This window comes from Sinocyclocheilus rhinocerous, unplaced genomic scaffold (assembly GCF_001515625.1).
Source record: "Sinocyclocheilus rhinocerous isolate Xijiao unplaced genomic scaffold, SAMN03320098_v1.1 scaffold2006, whole genome shotgun sequence".
NCBI classification, from domain to species: domain Eukaryota; kingdom Metazoa; phylum Chordata; class Actinopteri; order Cypriniformes; family Cyprinidae; genus Sinocyclocheilus; species Sinocyclocheilus rhinocerous.
Window position 1 is genome coordinate 267,351 of NW_015641062.1, and position 16,273 is coordinate 283,623.

General features: G+C 38.8%; 2 protein-coding genes across 2 annotated transcripts in view; both read left to right on the top strand.

Moving 5' to 3' along the window:
- Window positions 1–7,125: 7,125 nt before the first annotated feature.
- LOC107754566 (CD27 antigen-like) lies at window positions 7,126–9,067 on the top strand. The gene is made up of 7 exons (XM_016571057.1): window positions 7,126–7,200; window positions 7,544–7,649; window positions 7,741–7,821; window positions 7,901–7,957; window positions 8,584–8,599; window positions 8,695–8,804; window positions 8,926–9,067. The coding sequence occupies exons 1-7, from the start codon at window positions 7,159–7,161 to the stop codon at window positions 8,949–8,951; spliced, it is 438 nt and encodes a 145-aa protein (XP_016426543.1). The 5' UTR covers window positions 7,126–7,158; the 3' UTR covers window positions 8,952–9,067.
- A 5,561-nt stretch (window positions 9,068–14,628) lies between these two features.
- Window positions 14,629–16,273, top strand: part of LOC107754562 (LIM domain and actin-binding protein 1-like) — a 31,498-nt gene continuing 29,853 nt past the window's right edge. The window contains exon 1 of the mRNA XM_016571054.1: window positions 14,629–14,794. The gene's annotated coding sequence lies outside the window, so the exon portion shown is untranslated. The remainder of the gene's footprint in view (window positions 14,795–16,273) is intronic.

A 16,273-nucleotide genomic window follows, 5' to 3' on the forward strand; every position in this document is an offset into this window, starting at 1 on the left:
TAATATGCTACATAACTACACTGACAAATCAATCTGAGACAAATTATGTTTATATGCAGAGCCGGATTTACGCATAGGCATTCTAGGCACGTGCCTATGCTTGCTCGTACAGAGGGGCCCCAAACACCATGAAGAGATATATAATATTTTTTTTATACTATGGGATATATACAACAGTAAAAGAACCAAAACCCCAGAAGACATTGAGCAAATAAATATAACAAATAGGGTAAAAATGACAAACTATTTCCATGTCTTCAACCATTTTATGTACGTAAATCACGCTTTCTTTCTCCCGTTCTCTCTCACAGACACACACACAGTACAGACACGCACTCGCGGCTCTCTCTCTCTCTCTAATAACTGCGTTAGACTTCAACAATAACTGCGTTAGCCTGCATATCAATGGCTCAAGACTGTTATTAGCTCTAAAATGATGTTTTGGAATTTGCAACGGAAGGTTTGGGATGAGGTGCGTAAAAAATTTGCTAGTTCAACACACACGAGATTTCAGGACGGAAACATGTCAAATGTTTTGAAACTGAACAATTGATGTGTGATTGTGACTCCAGGTCGTTAAAATTATTAGAGAAATAATGCACTCCCGAAGTGGTTATGTTGCCACGTCGCCACGCCTATTAATGGAATGGTCTTTCTCAGTTCTCAAACAAATTAAGAACTACATTCGATTTTTATTGACTGAAAATAAGCAAGCGCTTATTGTGATAGAAAACACTGTAACGGTTTCCTCTGATTAAGAAATATTGTGTTTGATTGGGTGGTAATATTAGGCCTATTAAATTAATAGTACAATTAATTAATGACAAAAATTTGTTTTGCCTATGTCACGAAAAGAGGTAAATCCGGCCCTGATAGTGCACGTCTGAAAGCAGGTATTCACACACACTTAATCTCTCTCTCTCTCTCTCTCTCTAATAACTACATTAATAACTGCGTTAGCCAGCATATCAATGGTTCAAGCCTCTGTTATTAGCTCTAAAATGACGTTTTGGAATTTGCAACGGAAGGTTTGGGATAAGGTGCGTAAAAAATTTGCTAGTTCAACACACACGAGATTTCAGGATGGAAACATGTCAAATGTCTTGAAAGAAACCATCTGAACAATTGATGTGTGATTGTGACTCCAGGCCGTTAAAATTATTAGAGAAATAATGCACTCCCGAAGTGGTTATGTGGCCAGGACGCATCACCTATTAATGGAATTGTCTTTCTAAGTTCTCAAACAAATGAAGAACTATATTCGATTTGTATTGATTGAATGCAAGCGCTTATTGCTATAGAAAACACTGTAACGGTTTCCACTGATTAAGAAATATTTTTTGTTTGCTTGGGTGGTAATATTAGGCCTATTATATTAATAGGGAAGGGGGGCCCAAAAATTAGTTTTGCCTATGTCACGAAAAGAGGTAAATCCAGCCGTTTATATGGTTAGAAAATAGTAAAGTTTATAAAAAGATTACTGTTGCTGTTGTTTATAATCTTTGGTGAAAGTCAGTTTGATTTCTAAAGCAAGACACAATAGTTTAGAAACTTCAGTGGGGGAAAAAATGTGGCATTCATGCTGTAGGCAACATCAGAAAATCATAACTTCAGTTGTATCTTACATTTTAAACATGAGCTTTAAACACTCTGATAATATTTAACTTCAAATGGTGATAGTAACATTTAAACTTGTATTATTGTTGCTGCTACATGTCGTTGCTTCAAACAGGAATTATACTTAGGGGAAACTTGCATGGCAGCCATGGCATGACGAGGCTCTGGCGTGGCAGCCATCTTGTCCGGGGACTCAGGTGTGACGTGAGCAGGCCCTGGCTTGACAGGTGTGACGTGAACAGGACCAGGCTTGGCAGGTGTGACGTGAGCAGGACCTGGCTTGGCAGGTGTGATGTGAGCAAGCACTGGCTTGGCAGGTGTGATGTGAGCAGGCCCTGGCTTGACAGGTGTGACGTGAGCAGGACCTGGCTTGGCAGGTGTGATGTGAGCAAGCACTGGCTTGGCAGGTGTGATGTGAGCAGGCCCTGGCTTGACAGGTGTGACGTGAGCAGGACCTGGCTTGGCAGGTGTGATGTGAGCAAGCACTGGCTTGGCAGGTGTGATGTGAGCAGGCCCTGGCTTGACAGGCGTGACGTGAGCAGGCCCTGGCTTGACAGGTGTGACGTGAGCAGGACCTGGCTTGGCAGGTGTGATGTGAGCAAGCACTGGCTTGGCAGGTGTGATGTGAGCAGGCCCTGGCTTGACAGGCGTGACGTGAGCAGGCCCTGGCTTGACAGGTGTGACGTGAGCAGGACCTGGCTTGGCAGGTGTGATGTGAGCAAGCACTGGCTTGGCAGGTGTGATGTGAGCAGGCCCTGGCTTGACAGGCGTGACGTGAGCAGGCCCTGGCTTGACAGGTGTGACGTGAGCAGGCCCTGGCTTGACAGGTGTGACGTGAGCAGGCCCTGGCTTGACAGGTGTGACGTGAGCAGGCCCTGGCTTGACAGGTGTGACGTGAGCAGGCCCTGGCTTGACAGGTGTGACGTGAGCAGGACCTGGCTTGGCAGGTGTGATGTGAGCAAGCACTGGCTTGGCAGGTGTGATGTGAGCAGGCCCTGGCTTGACAGGCGTGACGTGAGCAGGCCCTGGCTTGACAGGTGTGACGTGAGCAGGACCTGGCTTGGCAGGTGTGATGTGAGCAAGCACTGGCTTGGCAGGTGTGATGTGAGCAGGCCCTGGCTTGACAGGCGTGACGTGAGCAGGCCCTGGCTTGACAGGTGTGACGTGAGCAGGACCTGGCTTGGCAGGTGTGATGTGAGCAAGCACTGGCTTGGCAGGTGTGATGTGAGCAGGCCCTGGCTTGACAGGCGTGACGTGAGCAGGCCCTGGCTTGACAGGTGTGACGTGAGCAGGACCTGGCTTGGCAGGTGTGATGTGAGCAAGCACTGGCTTGGCAGGTGTGATGTGAGCAGGCCCTGGCTTGACAGGCGGTAATATTAGGCCTATTATATTAATAGGGAAGGGGGGCCCAAAAATTAGTTTTGCCTATGTCACGAAAAGAGGTAAATCCAGCCGTTTATATGGTTAGAAAATAGTAAAGTTTATAAAAAGATTACTGTTGCTGTTGTTTATAATCTTTGGTGAAAGTCAGTTTGATTTCTAAAGCAAGACACAATAGTTTAGAAACTTCAGTGGGGGAAAAAATGTGGCATTCATGCTGTAGGCAACATCAGAAAATCATAACTTCAGTTGTATCTTACATTTTAAACATGAGCTTTAAACACTCTGATAATATTTAACTTCAAATGGTGATAGTAACATTTAAACTTGTATTATTGTTGCTGCTACATGTCGTTGCTTCAAACAGGAATTATACTTAGGGGAAACTTGCATGGCAGCCATGGCATGACGAGGCTCTGGCGTGGCAGCCATCTTGTCCGGGGACTCAGGTGTGACGTGAGCAGGCCCTGGCTTGACAGGTGTGACGTGAACAGGACCAGGCTTGGCAGGTGTGACGTGAGCAGGACCTGGCTTGGCAGGCGTGATGTGAGCAAGCACTGGCTTGGCAGGTGTGATGTGAGCAGGCCCTGGCTTGACAGGTGTGACGTGAGCAGGACCTGGCTTGGCAGGTGTGATGTGAGCAAGCACTGGCTTGGCAGGTGTGATGTGAGCAGGCCCTGGCTTGACAGGTGTGACGTGAGCAGGACCTGGCTTGGCAGGTGTGATGTGAGCAAGCACTGGCTTGGCAGGTGTGATGTGAGCAGGCCCTGGCTTGACAGGCGTGACGTGAGCAGGCCCTGGCTTGACAGGTGTGACGTGAGCAGGACCTGGCTTGGCAGGTGTGATGTGAGCAAGCACTGGCTTGGCAGGTGTGATGTGAGCAGGCCCTGGCTTGACAGGCGTGACGTGAGCAGGCCCTGGCTTGACAGGTGTGACGTGAGCAGGACCTGGCTTGGCAGGTGTGATGTGAGCAAGCACTGGCTTGGCAGGTGTGATGTGAGCAGGCCCTGGCTTGACAGGCGTGACGTGAGCAGGCCCTGGCTTGACAGGTGTGACGTGAGCAGGCCCTGGCTTGACAGGTGTGACGTGAGCAGGCCCTGGCTTGACAGGTGTGACGTGAGCAGGCCCTGGCTTGACAGGTGTGACGTGAGCAGGCCCTGGCTTGACAGGTGTGACGTGAGCAGGACCTGGCTTGGCAGGTGTGATGTGAGCAAGCACTGGCTTGGCAGGTGTGATGTGAGCAGGCCCTGGCTTGACAGGCGTGACGTGAGCAGGCCCTGGCTTGACAGGTGTGACGTGAGCAGGACCTGGCTTGGCAGGTGTGATGTGAGCAAGCACTGGCTTGGCAGGTGTGATGTGAGCAGGCCCTGGCTTGACAGGCGTGACGTGAGCAGGCCCTGGCTTGACAGGTGTGACGTGAGCAGGACCTGGCTTGGCAGGTGTGATGTGAGCAAGCACTGGCTTGGCAGGTGTGATGTGAGCAGGCCCTGGCTTGACAGGCGTGACGTGAGCAGGCCCTGGCTTGACAGGTGTGACGTGAGCAGGACCTGGCTTGGCAGGTGTGATGTGAGCAAGCACTGGCTTGGCAGGTGTGATGTGAGCAGGCCCTGGCTTGACAGGCGTGACGTGAGCAGGCCCTGGCTTGACAGGTGTGACGTGAGCAGGACCTGGCTTGGCAGGTGTGATGTGAGCAAGCACTGGCTTGGCAGGTGTGATGTGAGCAGGCCCTGGCTTGACAGGCGTGACGTGAGCAGGCCCTGGCTTGACAGGTGTGACGTGAGCAGGACCTGGCTTGGCAGGTGTGATGTGAGCAAGCACTGGCTTGGCAGGTGTGATGTGAGCAGGCCCTGGCTTGACAGGCGTGACGTGAGCAGGCCCTGGCTTGACAGGTGTGACGTGAGCAGGACCTGGCTTGGCAGGTGTGATGTGAGCAAGCACTGGCTTGGCAGGTGTGATGTGAGCAGGCCCTGGCTTGACAGGCGTGACGTGAGCAGGCCCTGGCTTGACAGGTGTGACGTGAGCAGGACCTGGCTACCTGGCTTGGCAGGTGTGACGTGAGCAGGACCTGGCTTGGCAGGCGTGACGTGAGCAGGCCCTGGCTTGACAGGTGTGACGTGAGCAGGCCCTGGCTTGACAGGTGTGACGTGAGCAGGCCCAGGCTTGGCAGGTGTGACGTGAGCAGGACCTGGCTTGGCAGGCGCAGGCGTGACATGAACAGGCCCTGGCTTGGCAGGCATGACGGGACGAGACTCTGGAATGATGCCGTATTCCTCCTCGACGATGCCCACAGTAAATGCAGAGCCACTCATCCGCAAAGCAAAGGCAATATATTGTTCTAGAGTTCAGTGTGGGGTATGTGGTGGCATTAACTGAGAGATTTCCTTTGTGAGGCCAAAACGGAAAATGTCCTTGAAAGTAGTATCGTTGAAGTCCACTTGATAACATAGGCCACAGAAATCTTCCACATAGTCCTCGATGGCTTGGTTGCCTTGTCGAAGGCGCAATAAACAAGCTGCTGGGTTCATTGCAGTCTAGCTTTCTGTAACGAGGGACCCACTGAAGGCGAGTTTAAGAACCCAAGTGCAGCATTTATTGAACATAGAAGTGAAATACAAAATACAAACAAAAAAAGACCTGACTTGACTTGATTTAACAAAAACATAAACTCACCAAAAGATGATTACAGGAAACAAAGCTAGACAAGAGACAATGGGAACAAGAGGGCTATATATACCAAACAAAAGGGGGTCACATGACAAACCAACCAATGAACACATGACACATACAGCAAAGAAACCAATGGGAACAAGACACATGAACAAAAATCCCATGACAGGGTTAAAGGAAACATGACAGGAACCAACAAAACCCAAAACCAACTGTGACAACCATGTTGGATTTGTTAGGTTTTGTCAGTTCTAAACCTATTCTGAAACTCAAAGTTTGTTCGACTAACTTCATGTGACAGGCCACTGGTTTTTGTTCTGTTTTTGTCTTGGTTCTATATAAAAATAAAATAAAAATTTTCTCTGTTAAATAAAATAAAAAAAAATGCTTGAACGCTCTGAAGGTAATTTTTGCTGAATATACACAGATAATAGACACTATCTTTAGGACCATAAGCACTGGGTCATTCAACTGATATATATAACTGAAATATGTTTTATAGTTTTTCAGTATGATTTTATCAGAGCTGTTTATATGCTACATAACTACAATGACAAATCAGTCTGAGACAAATTATGTTTATATGGTTAGAAAATAGTTTATTTAAAAAAAAGATTACTGTTGTTGTTTATAATCTTTGGTGAAAGTCAGTTTTGATTTCTAAAGCGCTGAATATACACAGATAATAGACACTATCTTTAGGACCATAAGCACTGGGTCATTCAACTGATATATATATAACTGAAATATGTTTTATAGTTTTTCAGTATGATTTTATCAGAGCTGTTTATATGCTACATAACTACAATGACAAATCAGTCTGAGACAAATTATGTTTATATGGTTAGAAAATAGTTTATTTAAAAAAAAGATTACTGTTGTTGTTTATAATCTTTGGTGAAAGTCAGTTTTGATTTCTAAAGCAAGACACAATAGTTTAGAAACTTCAGTGGGGAAAAAATGTGGCATTCATGCTGTAGGCAACATCAGAAAATCATAACTTCAGTTGTATCTTACATTTTACACATGAGCTTTAAACACTCTGATAATATTTAACTTCAAATGGTGATAGTAACATTTAAACTAGTATTGTTTTGCTGCTACATGTCGTTGCTTCAAACAGGAATTATGTTGAAAGGCAATTGCTGCTTTCTTCTAACTTTAATCATAGGACTAACTTTAAGCATGAATGAATGAATGAATGAATGAATGAATGAATGAGCATAAGTCATGGCTGACTGGATATACATTGCAGGTACATTTCTTATAAATATATATAACATATATAAAATCATTACAGTGAATATATATTTATAAGAAACACACAAGATGTCACATATCTATCTTTTAGTTAAACACAGTTGATCTCTGACCGCCTGAAGATATGAGAGATAATATAAATGGTGTGTAAGAACCTCTGGAGGCCACTCCTTAAACACGTCAGTGCTCATTTAAAAGCAGAGAGTCGAGGATCAACAATTGTCAGAAAACGGTATGAAACCTACAATGAACCAGCCAGACACCAAATGTGTCTTGGTAAGTGTTACAACTGTTTATGTTTTTACCTTTTTCTTTTTTTTAAATGTAATTGTCAACTACAATTTAGTATAAATATATTTATGCAGAAAGTATAAAATAGGAAGTGTTAGACAGTCTTTAGTTGTTGGATTAATGAAAAATGATTGAAACAATACGATACAGTTATTAACCAGTAACAAGCATTTAAATACAATCGTTTCACTCTGGAATGACTGTTTTTGGTTTCCAAAACTTTTTTTTATTATTATTGTTTTTATCATTTCTTGTACTGTTCCTAATCCCTGATTTAGATACATGTAATTTGAGATTTACACTGAAAAGAAAATGATTCTCGTTAAAGCTCCAGGCAATATTTGTGGCTGCGTTTAGTACTCTATCTGTAGTAACATGCCCAGAGAAACATTTCCAACTTCAAGAATCGCTGTGCTGCTTGAACTGCCCAGAAGGTGAGTTCCACAGAGTAAATGGTAATAATAAATCTGAAAATGTAGGTCACCACTGTGAATGACTAAATAATCATACAATTCAAATCTACAGGTATGTATGTTGCCCAGAACTGCTCTGGAGGACCCATGAACTACGTTGGTGTGCTATGTAATCCATGCCGCAGATGTGAAGGTATGAAAAAATTACTTTCATTTTTGAAGATTTGAAATTCCTCTAATAACAATAAAACCTTTTTTTTTTCAAACTATAGAACTTGGAGAGATAACTGTGTCCCAGTGCACGCAGTTTTCAGACACACGGTGTGCCAGTAAGTATAACTACACTTTTTTTTTTTTTACCTTACACTTTTGTCCGTTTTTCATACAATATACAATTTCAGCTCTATTAATGTATGTTTTGCAACTTCTCTTGAAATGTTTCTTTAGTACAAATTGTTATGCAAATGTACAGTGCTCATAAAGAGACATGGTGGACAAATTATTTTGATGCTTTGCGTCTGCTCGCATAACATTTGCATTCATTCTAAAAGCATTTGTTAATATTGTGTTCCCCCAAGAAATGTTGAAATATAATTTTTCACATAATAAGGTTTGCACACTATAGGTAACTAAAGTAAAAGTATGACTTTCAATTAACTTCTCTATTAAACTGCTTAAGGGTGGGCTCGTAAAATCGTAAACCCTGATAACACATCATTTTTTTTCATGGCACTGATATACATTGCCTAATAGTAATTCTGGCTGAAATATGTTTGTCACTAGACCAAAACTTTAGGTATTGAATTTCATAATCACTGTAGATGAGGTGACTTGACTATTTGTCAAATTGCATGTATTCTTGTACATTTGTAGACAGACTACAATAAACCTACACTGTAAAAAATAAGTGTAATTTTAACTGTAAAATTTTGTAAAAACGCTACGGAAAAAAACTGTAAACAGATAACCTCGTAAGTTTATATTTTTCTGTTGTCCTCTTTGCTTTGCGAAAACCAAATTCATGGTAAAAGTTTCATTTCTAATACAATTGTAAACAAATCCTCAGGTATGGTTCCTCATCTGTGATAGCCGCTGTTTTCATGCTGGCTGTGATTGTGGCAGCCTGCTTCTTTTGCAGAATCAGTAAATCTGGTGAATCTGATGAAAGCTCTGCAGGTAAACAAATCATTTTCTCTTCATACTGGTCTGCTTTTTTTTTTTTTTTTTACATTAAACCAAGCAGCACTTTACACATTAATTAAATACTGACTGAATGTGTGTTAATTGTCTTTTTTAGGAGAACCATTCCACATTTCCGTATAAAAGATGCAGAGACAGTCTGAAGAAAATCTTAACTCGGGAAAAAGGTCAACATCAAGTATTGTATATTATCATTCAATGATTCAATAACATTAGAAATACTGCAATACAAAGTTGTTGTTTTTTTTAAATATTATTTAATGTATTATTTTATTTTATTCATTTTAATTTTAATTGTATTTAATTTTCTTTTTGGAAAAAAGTTCACAGGACCAATTCTCACTGCTAACTAACTTTTGAAGTCGAGTCACCTTTATTTATATAGTGCTTTAAACAATACAGATTGTGTCAAAGCAGCTTTACAGTGTTAAACATGAAAATAGTGTGTCAATGATTCAAACAAACTTCAATTCTGCTGTAAAGCAGCTTTACAGTAGTAAACAATAGTAAACTATTGTGTCTTTTGCCTTTTTAGTTTGTAAGGTATTTGTTAAGTTTATGTATAGGGTAGAATTAAGGGATCTAAAATGTGGACATGCAGAGTGGCATTAATGTGCTTTAATTACTAATAAACAACAGATATGCATGCTATGCTTGCTGATAAACAACTATTTAATAGTGAGAATTGGTCCTTGATATATGCATATGCTGCATATTTTTATTTTTTTTTATTTAAAAAAAAAAAGAAAGAAAATAACTATTTGGAATTTCTAAATTCTTATAGTATCTATAGTATCTATAGTATTTTTGTATCAGATATTTGTACTTTGATAAATTTGCTTTAAAAACAAACACCGATACCTACATAGCACTCTAAATGTAAATTTTATTTTTATTAATTTTATGTTGGGAATTGCACCTTGTATTAATTATGTTGTCACGAAATTGATAATGTTTCACCATACTGTCTTATGTTTGATTTGAAATTTTAACACAAGTTACTATGGATCTACAATGATTTAGCCCAACATTTTAACAATACAAAAGGAACTCTAATTGTGGACATTTGTTGTGTTGAAATTTCTGACTATAGAATACCTTATCTAAATCACCTTTTAAATGTTGATGACTGATTTTGATGACTGCCAAGACAAACATGAAGCTTACTATTTTAAGTCAGTCCTTGTGTGTTCATGTGTCTATATTTGTGTTGAGAATACTGTAGTTAACAGTGCTATAGGGGTCCTTAAATGCACAAATGTTACATTTTGACCGTATATAAAGCGTGTAAAAAATCATGGAACTCATGGAGTGCTCTGCTAATGTTAAACCAGTGTTAACCTCCTGACTACCAGCTATGGAGTTTTGTCCTCTGTAGAGGACATTATGTTTTAGTGATTTCTCTGAGACGTTACATGTCACAGTAAAAAACTTTTTCAAATTTGTTCTTATGCTCTAAACAATGTAATGACATGACAAAATACTAAATTCACAAAACTTTTTTTTCCTGGTAGTCAGGAGGTTTTAAATAAAGATGACATACAAAATGTGCAGTGCTGTGGGCCCCATGACAAGAGTTGAAAAATACTGGTTTATTATAGACAGAGTCAGGATGATGAAGTATTGATTAAGTATTCAACAGCCAATTAAGGTAGGTATTCTTCAGCAAATCAAGGTATCGAACTATTGATAAAATGTTTACAGCCTTGAATGCATTAATGCAATGCAAATTGCTTTGAATAAAGGTGTCTGCTAAAAGCAAAAGTGAAAATTATCAAAGAAGGTTAGAAACGAATTAAAATTATATAAAAATAATTTATTAAAATATACCACTAAGTTACACCTCCCGTGGTTATATTTCAGAAGGGAGTCACATTGAGTTATGGTTTATGTTACCTGATTGAGTCATGTCTTGCCACTGTTGCATTGGCTTGCTTTTTTTGGTGTCTAAAAGACACTTGACATTCAGCAATATCATTGATTGATTAACTGCACTCTCAGATGAGAACAAAACTTGAACTGAATTGAGCTGAATAACGACACACATATTTTGATTCTGCTTTATAGCTGAATCAATTTTTTTTCATATTCATGAATTTTGCAACATCGATACTGTTATTGAACTTAACTGAACTGAACTTATTTATTTCAAAGTGGCTTAACTTTACACAGCTATTGAATTGAACTAAACCAACACTGGAGCTGAATAATGACACTATCGTTACAGGGTACAAAAGCTGTGACTGTAGCAGTACCTTTTCAAAAGGTACTAATATGTACTTTTAAGTTAGTTATAAGTACCCTTTAGTGGTAAATAAGGTAACAAAGTTGTACAAAGGTACCACCCCAATGACAGCTTTTGTACCTTTTTTTTTTTTCTTTTTTCTCAGAGTATACCAGAAAACAACCTCTATTATATAAAGCGCTATAAAAATAAAGGACTTGACTTATGAAAATCTGACCTATCATGCTATATTTGTGTCATTGTAGTTTATGTTTATGGTTAAGCTTAGGATTGTGGGTTAGTTTAAACAATTGGTAGGTCATGCTGAGCTGGTAGATGTTTTTAGAACACGTATTACTGTCTTTCACTGTTTTCATTTAGAAGATGAAAGAGAATCACTTGATTAGTGAACACATCTGAAGCATATAGCCTCCTTACTGTACAAAATAAGTTTTGAAAATAAAATAAAACATTATGCAAATGCAGTCTGTTAAAAAGTAATAGTCTTTCTCAAAACAATAAATATAAACTAGATAATTGTTTAATTTTTTTTTTTTTTTGGATAATTGCATTGAATATTTAAATAATGCTCATAAATGGCTGTTGAATCAGAATCAGAATCAGAAGAGCTTTATTACCAAGTATGTTTACACACACAAGGAATTTGACTTGACACATGAGTTAACAAGAGGATTCTCCCCAAGCCGTCAAAACTGATGTCATCACAGCGAGAACGTTATTCCAGAGCAGAAGCCAATTTTCAGTTTTTGATTAAAGATTACGACGGCAGACCTTTTTTTTTCCAGTGTATTGACTTGTCCATTAATTATTTCAAGGCAATCATTATTTCAAGCTTATTATTTCAAGCTTTGCAATTGGTTTAATCCAAGTCTTCTAAAAAGACACATTCGCTTTATATGATGAACAGGTTTTAATACAGGCTTTTATTTACATACATATAAATATTGATCAAATACCATTCAAAAAAATCTCAATCTTAAATATTTGCTCATTCTGTGTATTTGTGTCTTTAAAATAGGGTAACTTTGTTGCAAAAGCTTACAGCACAAGGAAGCTTGATTTCAAATTTGATTTATTTCTGAATTGAATTTAAAAAAAAGACAAGAACACATTCAGTAATAAAATTATAAAACAAATGACCTCAATTCTCTTGAGGTATCCGAAATATGACAACACTGAATTTTTATAAGCAGTGATTTAACAGTCATATGTGGTTTATGGATATTCAGACTCTGTAATTGACAGGAGGCGGATGCGTGTCAAACTCAGTCAGAGAGGAAAGAGCGAGACGCAGCTTGTAGTATTCAGTAGATAGCCAACTGTGGAAAATGAGTAATGGAACCGTGTCAGATATTTCAGTATCGGTATCAAAATATAGATATTTATGATAACACTACCATGTAGTTTGTTTCTCCAAACTTGGAGTCCATAAATGACGCTGAGCTCCCTCACTGTCTGATCATCTCTTCACCTGCTGCAGCGGCGGCTTTTCCCGGTTTAGATATCAGGGCTGTTATTGGTCCCTTCACGATCGGATGTCTTTATTGGCTACTGAAGTGCCATCAAAGGTTTGAATATCAATTCAAATTGTGAGCGTACTAAGTAACGAACTATGATTTAAAAGTAACGAAGTAGATTATTTTGCTTAATTTGTACTTAAGTACAAGTAAAAGTACAGCTTTAAAAATATACTCAAAAAAAGAACAAGTACCCAAAAAAACGACTTAATTACAGTAACGTGAGTAGTTGTAATTTGTTACCTCCACCACTGGAGTGGACATGTGCCGATTGGGGCGCAGACCACGTCTTCACGAGCTGTTCGTGGACATCGGGGAAGAAGTCGGCGGACGCCCTCGAATCAGCTTGCCGGCTAGAGGATCTAAAATACCAGGAGTCGAGCTTACTCTGGATTCCATTCTGAGAAGGAAATCTTTTAATTTCTACGCTGACGATACCCAGATTTATTTACCTATTAAGAGAAATGATCCTTCAGCACTTAGTACTTTACTAAGGTGCTTAGACGAGGTCAAAATCTGGCTAGATCAAAACATTTTGTCGTTAAATGAAGATAAAACCGAGGTGATTGTTTTCAGTCCTACTGATCATTCTCAGGTTACCAGCCTAGATCTGGGCAGCTTCTTCTCGTGTGCGAAATCTGGGTGTCCATCTTGATGAGTCATTAAAATTGGACAAGCATATCTCTTCTGTAATTGGTTCCAGTTTTTACCAACTACGCTTGCTGTCTAAAATCAAACACTTTTTAAATGCTACAACGTTAGAGATGGCTGTCCACGCCTTTATTACTTCACGCTTAGATTACGGCAACTCACTATATTGCGGTATTTCAAAGTCGCAAATGACTCGCCTACAATTGGTCCAAAATGCTGCTGCTAGATTTCTTCAAAATAGTCGCACATCATCCTATACTTCATCGTGATGAAGGGCCTATATTATCCTATATAATATAGGCCCTTCATTGGCTGCCTATTCAATTTAGAATTGATTTTAAAGTTATCTTACTGGTGTATAAATCTTTACATAGCCAAGCCCCTAGTTATCTCTCGGAGCTGTTGCATTTTTATACTCCCACTAGAAGTCTAAGATCCAGTGATCAGAATCTCCTTTTAGTTCCTCAGTCCAAACTTAAACGTAAAGGGGATCAAGCTTTTTCTGTGGTTGGGCCTCGGTTATGGAACAATCTGCCGCTTGAGATTAGAGTGGCATCTTCCCTATCTATGTTAAAGTCACTTTTGAAAACACACTTGTTTGATCTGGCCTACTAATATCCCGTTTTTATTGCATTGTATTATGGTCTTGATTATTACTTGTCTTCAGAATGTTTATCTGTCATTCCTTTTGGTTTTAAATTCATATGTTTTATTATTTCTGTTTTATGTGTTTATGGTTTGATTTTAATGTACAGCACTTTGGTCAGTCTTGTGGCTGTTTTTAAATGTGCTTTATAAATAAATTAACTTGAACTTCATAACACAAATGGCACAAGTTGTGCACTATAGTTTAATGTTTCGAATTAGGGATTTGAACAAAACTTGCCGTAAAGGAGCAATATTAATAGTGATGCTTGTCAAACATCACTTATAATGGGGAGATGTGTTCTAACATACTCTAAGCAAAGATTTTTGAGACCCTGTTTTTACAAGAAAAGGATGGGAAAATGCAATGGATAGTGTACAAAAATATGGATTGGTTTATTGGTCTTTTTCTTGGTGAGCTTAATATATTGATTTGAAAGCAACAAAAGGAAAGCACCACTGTGCATTTCAACCCTCATATAGAAAGTTTACACTTTACATATAGAAAGTGTCAGTCATCTCTTAAGTTACTGTTTGACTTGACTTGTTCAGTTAACTCATTTGCAAAGAACAGCAAGAAAGTAGATACTCCAGGAATAACACAAGAGCACGCACACACACACACACACACACACCCATTCAAAGCACACCTGCCAGGTGACACAATGCCTGGGTTCACTGGTGCGTATTGTCACATGATAACAGCTCCACCCCTTGTAAAGTCACATGGGACAAACTCCTACACAAGCACAAGGAGTGTCAGATATCACAGAGTTTTCTCTAGAATCAGGTGACACATTGAAAGCCTGTAGTTATTATTCATAATCAAAACGTGTTGGCTACATTAAGAAAAGACATTGAAGTCCAAAAACTCTGAAGACAGGAAGGACTGCATTTGAATTATAGAGGTGGGTCTGTACTCATTGACCTGTGATGAATGTAGATGATGTTCCAAAATGTGTTTTTCATGGACAAAAGAGGCAGCTGTTAAATTGACAAATTCATGAGATTATACTTTTGGTTTAAACACATTATTTGTCAGCTGTAAACAGATGTAGTAGTTGAAGAGGGAGTTTAGCAGCTGTTTTGTCTGCCGGAGCTCACCATGTCAGGTGAAGATCCAGTTTGACCACCAGACCTTTCTAAGAAGAAGGAAGTCTTTGTGACATGTCATATCCTAGTGTTGTTGAATGTCACAAAACCGGACAGACAAACATGCAAAAAAACAAACAAAAAAAAAACCTGTTGTTTTAAGAATATTATTTGGATTTATTTTTTATTATTTATTTTATTTTATTTATTTAGTTATTATATTTAATTAAGCACACAATGTGAGGTCATATCAATGATCTTATGAAGATTATTTCACTTTAACATTCATGTCAAATTCTTTCACTTGCCAAGTGCTAAAATACTTGTTTTTGTTTTATCATCTACATCAAAAAGTCTGAATTCTGAAAAAAAAATACTGAATAGCTTTTTGACTTCTTTCTTTCTTTCTTTCTTTCTTTCTTTCTTTCTTTTACTTGGTTATTATTGGTTTGTAAACCAAATGTCATAAACATATGGTTTAGAATTTGTATGTGTATTTGCAAGATTGTTTTTGTGCATAGAAAATTAAAGTTCATATTCACATGTAAACGTTTATAATTTGAATTCACCCAGATATGAAAATTCTGTCAACATTTACTTACCTTAATACCATTCCAAAAGCATACGACTTTTAAGATTATGATACAATATAAATAAGATATTTGAATATTAAAATATTCTCCAATCTTTTTTGTGCATACATTAAATGTTCACGCAACCAAAATGTTCATGCATACAAAAAGACATAGTAAATATTAATCAAGTGGTTTAATCCAAGTCTTCCAAAGAGGCACAATTGTTTTATTTGATGAGCAGATTTAATTTAGGCTTTTATTCATATAGGAACACTGGTCAATATACATACTGTACATAGGGCACATTAAATATGGTAAAAATATTTAAAAAGCTCAACTGTGCTTGTGATTGTGCTTCTTCAGAAGAGTTAGATTAAAGAGATGATTACTTTTAATATGTCTTATTGTAATTTTTGATGTTTGAAGTTTGGTTGCAAGATCTTTCAATGGAGGGACAGAAATCTAACAGGTTTCATGGAAATTATATTTCTGTTTTGAAGATGCACTAAAGTCTTATGGTTTTAAACAGGATTAAAGAGATGATTACTTTTAATATGTCTTATTGTAATTTTTTATGTTTGAAGTTTGGTTGCAAGATCTTTCAATGGAGGGACAGAAATCTAACAGGTTTCATGGAAATGATATTTCTGTTTTGAAGATGCACTAAAGTCTTATGGTTTTAAACAAACATGAGCATGGGTAAATAAAACGACACAATTT